Source organism: Aplosporella prunicola (assembly GCF_010093885.1).
Source record: "Aplosporella prunicola CBS 121167 unplaced genomic scaffold K452scaffold_89, whole genome shotgun sequence".
Lineage (NCBI taxonomy): Eukaryota > Fungi > Ascomycota > Dothideomycetes > Botryosphaeriales > Aplosporellaceae > Aplosporella > Aplosporella prunicola.
In genome coordinates, this window is record NW_022983617.1 from 25,864 (window position 1) to 32,518 (window position 6,655).

The window sequence follows — 6,655 nt, forward strand, 5'->3', positions numbered from 1 at the left end:
CGAAGAGCTGCAGAAAAACGGAGAGAGCCATCCCAAACTTCCAAGCGGCACAAAGGAGGCGAACGAAACAGTGGGACTCAGCAAGAAGCACAAGTGTCACGGCAAAAACTGCCACACGTTTCTGAAGAGCGGGCCCGTCAGAAGCAAGTTTACGCAGTGCGGAGTCGACGGATGCGCGAAGACAAAGATATCTTGAGGGAAGTGCATCAACTCGAACGCCACAGCTCAGCTGCAACACTTGAAGTTTTCAGTGAAGAATACCACGACAAAGAAGCTTTAATCAAAAGCAATCATCTCCGTCGAGATACCGCCCAGGGAAATAAGGCACAACTGCCGCTACTTCAAAAGCCGCGGCACCGTGTAAAAGAGATTTCTCAAAACCGTGTAGGAGTGTTTCAAGATACACCTCGTGGTCCACGTGCCCCATTGAAGCACTCTAACTCCAAAGGCCGGGAACGAACAGATGCAACGGAAAACATCAATCAAAGGCGGGACACTACCGAAGCAGGAGAGCAAATTTATGGCTCTATCCTGAAAGGCCTTTTGGTATTACTAATTTTTGCCCCGGTGCTATTTGCTATCCCATTCATTTGGGCTCTATCTAAACACGTGGCTGTTCGGTTAGTAGATAAGTTTGATACTTCGATGTCTACCTTTGAGGAAAAGCAAACTAGCGAAAAAGAAGCTAGCCATCTTATCCGAGACGACACTCGAGCAAATGGCAACAGGTCTTCACCTGAAGAAGCTTCGGACTTAATCAGAGGTCAACTCAATTTCGATATCACTGTATCGAGGATCTCGAAAATTACGGCTGTATTGCTCTTGGTAGAATCATTGTGGGTCCTTGCTTGCATTAATTTGCTATTAGATGGAATCGCAAGGATTCTAGAAGCTATCCTAGCATCTCTCGGAAGATATATCGTCTCCTTTTTTTTAGGTCGATCTATCTCTCTCGGTTCTAAGATCTCTATCTTTTATCTAACGCGATTACGAAAAAAATTTAGAAATGCCACGAATTTCAGAAGAATGCTATTAGTACTCTTCCCAAGTTGACGAGGCTGGACAGCCTGCTGAACGGTGGTACCAAGCAGTGGAGTAAGAGTAGTAGGCTGCTCTAGCTAATTGTGGAAGGTTGGCACGGGACTCGATAATTGGCTGGCCCTGTTCATGCACGACATGGTTGCACTGTTGGCTGAGTGCTTGCGTCGAGTTGCTTACGACGCCTCCGGCTCTGTGGTTCACGCTCTCGTCGCCGAAATTCCCCCAGATTACGATGTTGTTGCCTGTTTGTACAACTGAAATCCATTTAATAAGCTGCATAATATTATTTATATCTCTATTGAGTGATCGGTTGCTTTCGATATTCCAGTCTAAATATAGCATCTGTATAAGCCAGTGCTGCACGAGGCTAGGTGGGCCTGCTAGGCTATAAGTACTCATGTTTACGCTCTTCGCAATTGGAGCATCGCAATTCGCAAAAACCCATCAAATTTACCATATGTCCTCCCACCACTCTTCTGATGAGGCATCGTCAGTGCCCTTTGGGTCGAATGTTGAAAACAATGACAAACCTCACCCAGAGGGTAGCAAATCTGAACTTCGTCTATGGTCTCCGTGGATACTCCGCCGTACTACATTTGGTGTTTTTCTACTTACCTGGATACTCCTTCTGGCTACCCTTGCTGCTCTAGGGGCTTATGATCAGAGTAATAAAGGAATAATCAAGGCAGACGCTACTCACCATGTTCTTTGGACTTACGGGCCAACGGCTGGTAAGAATTAGAGGCACCCTCCTAAAACCAAAGAATCTACACTAACTTAAACAGCACTATCCTTAATAGCAGCCATATGGACGCTACTGGAATACAGGACCAAACAGATGCTGCCTTGGGCCATTTTACAAAGAAGAGAGACGGCGGCTGCAGAGACCCTACTCCTTGACTACGTGTCGCAAAACCCACTGAAATGCTTGTATACTTCCTACAAGGCAAAACACTGGGCTATCACCATGGTTGTCATTGTGTCTTTTTTAATCCGGATGCTCACTGTTCTTTCAACTGGACTTTTCATGCCACAATACCAAAATCGTCAGCACATTGATATACCAATAATGGCTGAAGATCGGTTTGAACCTTCTGCTTTAGAGAGTATCCCATACTCCCATACCCCCGCCCTACTTCCGGTTGCTTTTTTGAACTACAAATTAAAGTTTCCGGCTGGAACATCTGACCGCTTTGCCATACCTACTTTTACTAGCTCAGGTATGTCCAACTACTAAGCATCAAGAAAATGCCGAACTAATTCAAGTAAACAGATACTAAACTCGATATTGAGACAAAGACAGAAGCATTCCAAGCCAACCTGGACTGCGAATTTGGGAGTATGTGGGTTAGTGGTTGGTCATGCAACTCAACTAGTCCACGAAACTGCGACTTCGGCAACCACTGGACACTTCGTCTACAATCAGAGTCATGTCAGACTGCTGAATTCCTAGCACCGAGCAACTTTGTTAAGACCATGCTCGTTTCCGATGGAATGGCCATGTTCTATGGTGTTACGTTCCGAGCATCCTGTGTTTCTCCCGCAACGGATCGTTTCATTATTGCTGCTGGCCTTCTGAACTACGACACGACAAAGCCCGGTGTACTCCAGGAGCAAAAAAACACAACCGTTCTTGTTTGTAACCCAGAGTACGCAGTCAATGAGGTGATTGCTCGTGTTGATCGGTCCGGAAATATTCTCAACGTAATTACTGACATGCCTACGAACGCCTCTGACAAACAACAACTTCTGAAAGTCAGCAACTGGGACTTCTTTACTCGGTTTGAGTGGGTTCTAAATGACGCCATGTCCACTTTGGCCGGCATGTCCTTAGACGTGCTGGGAGGCGACAATACATTAAACAAGATCAAGTTCAACGGACGCTCTTATCCCCTACGCCTTGACCGCTTCTTTACACTTTACGTTTCTTTGTTCAAAGTCGACATTAAATCCTTCCTGGATGCCCCAACAACTTACCAGAGAGCACAAAAACTTTTCGGCCTTGTGTCGGTTCAGATTGCCAAGAACAACCTTATGGTGCAGGACAAAAGAACGCAGAATGGTACTTACTCTACGTCTGAAAATTGGCTTCATGTTAGAGGATTATCCCTGTATTGGATGCTGGCGACAGTTAGTACGTTATTACTTCTTACTGCTCTCCTAATGCTATACACACCTGGACGGGTAGTCTCGCGCGATCCCGGTTCTATCGGTGGACTGGCAACTATCTTAGCCCGCAGCCCTTCTCTAACCAATCTTCTATCGGCTCACGGGTCTTCTACAATACCCATTCTCCGACAAGTATTGCAAAATTATGTCACTAAGAGCTGTGTGGTACACACTCACGCGGGCCCTGAATTCAGAATCGATGTCATACCTCAAGAATACAATTTTACCGAGCTCGAAAACGATAAAACTCCGTACTGGTGGCGCCCTTTTTCGATATCGGCAACAACAAAAGCAACATTTATTATTATCCTAGCCCTTCTAATCATGGCTTTGGAGGTCATGTTCCAAACTTCGGAGAAAAAGCAAGGCCTAGCCAGCGTTGAAACAACAAGCTACGTGCGATATACTTGGGTCCACTTGCCAGGTCTGGTAATGTTAGTGATTCAACTCCTAGTGGGCATGATAAATTTCACTTCCAACGTGTTTCTACCTTACCACGAATTGCGGCATTGGCCATCACGAGCACAGTCGACGCTTCTCAACGACCAACTCCCCCGATTGACAGTCCATTCTCTTTTCAATTCGATAACAGGAGGTCACTGGGCTATTACTGCCACATCGACAGCCTTGCTCCTAGCGCCGTTCCTTACCATTGCCGCAAGCGGACTTTACAGTTCCGAGGAAGTGTTGGCAACTTCCAACTCCAACGTTACCGTGGACAGTATCTTTGATTTCCACTCATTACCACTTCGAACAAGCCAACAAGATCACGGGTTAGGCTTCTTCGTGAGCATGATTCTACAGCAAAATCTACCCCCACAAAACTGGACGCATGATGAGTTTGTGTACCCGGAAATCAGCATTCCCTCGGATAGCATCCCGAACTCAGCCTCAGCAGCATTTCCCAACTTTACCACTACTATGCCAGTCTTGCGAAGCTCGCTAGATTGCTCACCTATCCCCGAGGATAACCGAAATGTTACGTTCGGAATAAAAAATGAATGGGTTTCATTTGTAAAGGTGCGATTTCCGGTTCCTGTCGGCTGCATGGACAACGACGAAACAGAATACGAAGTCGAACTGTTTAATGTCGAGGCCTATCCTTCTGCCCGTATGATTGACCTGTCTTACAACACTACCAGCTTTGGTTGTCCCTCAATTTTAGCCTTCTATGGCGCAGAAGAGTCCAACCTCAAGTACGTAACATGCACGAAGACCACCCATCAGTTGCAAGTCAAAACTACATTCGAGCTTCCCTCCTATTCAATTTTAGCGGCGGAACCCATCGAAGATAGCGCCGTCGAGATTGTCGACGGTCTAACCGTCCTCAATCTCTTCGAAGCTGCACTATCATACTTCTACCAAGTTTTTCTCGAAGATTCATATTCTTATCTCAGTGTTGTTGGTGCCAGCGAATTTGTCACCACGATTCTCCTCGAAACAGCCAGAAATGTTAATCTCAGCATCGAAGACATTGTCAGCGCGGCGCCCAACAACACCGCACCCTTGGAGCATACCATGCACGAGATATGGAGTGTCATCTTCGTCCAATACGCCAACCTTATCGCCCGTGCCCCTGTAGCGGCTGCCACTACGACTACTACCACGACCTCCGACACTGTTGCTAATACCAACACGACTATAACTTTCGTTCCTGCGCCAAATATAACAACTAACAATGCAAACCTTACCGGCATCCTTAACTACCTTTCTACCTCTCCCCGCCTTCGCCAAGACGCCGTTTCGACGCGTATCTTGGAAGGATTACTCGCCGCTATCGCACTATGCATTGCGGCCAGTTTCTGGGGCATGAATACTAAGGAAATTTTGCCTAAAGATCCTTGCGGAGGTATCGCGGCGGCAGCAAGTTTAGTGGCAGGCGCAAAGGAAACGTTAATGCGAGAGGAGATGATACCGCAAGGAGCGGAGTGGTTAAGTGATAAGGAGTTAGGAAAGAAGGGAGTATTTGAGGGAATAGTATTTAGTATGGGATGGAGAAATGGCGGAGAAAACGAGATTAGTGGTAGTAGACGGTGGTTTGGGATTGATTTAGGGAAATCAGAGTGGATATAGGGATTTTAATAGCTTTTAGTACTTTGGAGTCTACCTTAATACTATAGACTAGAATAGATACGGATTGGTATTACCCAAGTTCGTGCTAAAATTAGTTTTAAGTCGGCTTAAGCAATTAAAGCAGCGCATAAGACTATTTATACTTAGAATACTTAATTATCTAGATAGATACCCCTACTACTAAGAGGGCCGGGATAAGGGCCCCTAAACAAAACGTTATAGTATAAACATTAAATAATCTACTAAAAGGTTTCAAATAATGTGATATATATTAGATAAAGCTATATAATAAAGCCATAGCTTTCTAACACGACCAGTAATGAAGATAAAAGTATAGGAAGTAGTTTTATAAACAAATATTAATATATCTTCTCCTATAGGAATTAGGGAAATTATTTTTGACGTACTAATAGATAAAGTATAAGCACCCTATTACTTTACACACACGCTACATCCTAGATAACTACCAGACGTATTAACTTTACATGGTTAAACGCAGGAAGTACAGGCTCATCTACTATTATCTTGCATTCAACCCTCTTAAACCTGTTATCGATTTTAGACGGCTTCAGGAGAAGGTAGAACCGCGAATACTTACCCCTATATCGTTTACCAGGTCTTTGGAGGTATATAGAGCCCACCGTATTTCACCAACCCATACACAAACCAGTAGGCTATTAAAATTATCGTAGTCAATTTCCTCGTCTGGAGTGAAGGTAATAGGGCGACTAGCTTTGTTATACAATTCGAAAATTTTGGGCCTCGAGCGGGGGCCCGTTAAGATTATCTTACCTCCTCGACTTCGGGACGAGAGGTAGGACACATCGTATTCAAAATTAATGGCCCTAGAAGTTTACATAACGTCTCTAATTTCTTGGAAAACTATGTGTGGCTTATCGGCTCCTAGAGTAACTTTACTATTAAACTTTAAGCTCACAGAAAGCCCATCAATAATAATTTCCCCTCCTTTTACCTAGCCATTTGTGTCTAAAGTCGAGCACTCGACGCTGGCGCTGACGAGGTTGATTTTGCTTTGGAAAGGACAAATGCCAATGTAATCCTGTAATAAGCCTGTGTGGTCCACGATAGTGACTCTAGGGTACCCGGCCGGGCCTTTATGGGATGCCCAGCTCCAAGTGGGCGGGATGTATGCCTAATCTGAGCGCCTTGTCCACGGTTTTTTGAGCTTCCACCAGACCAAGCAGGCAGCTAGGTTTTCTTTCCGTAGACCCGCTAAGTAGGTCGGCGTCTATTGCTTGTCGGTTGATTGATTGATTGATTGATTCGTTTTACGTCTATATGCAGTTGGAAACTATGACGGACGGTCCGTTTAGGACAGGCTAGGGGGTTTAAATACAAGATAAAAGCGAGG

The 6,655-nt window shown here is 45.1% G+C and overlaps 1 protein-coding gene across 1 annotated transcript; it reads left to right on the plus strand.

Annotated features, from left to right (window-relative positions):
* Nucleotides 1-1,879: 1,879 nt before the first annotated feature.
* Nucleotides 1,880-5,283, plus strand: K452DRAFT_238974 (uncharacterized protein; the record flags this gene model as incomplete). Its single annotated transcript, XM_033537687.1, has 3 exons — nucleotides 1,880-2,261; nucleotides 2,798-4,780; nucleotides 4,946-5,283. 3 exons carry the CDS (start codon nucleotides 1,880-1,882, stop codon nucleotides 5,281-5,283), a joined length of 2,703 nt encoding a protein of 900 aa, XP_033391366.1.
* Between the last annotated feature and the right edge of the window lie 1,372 nt (nucleotides 5,284-6,655).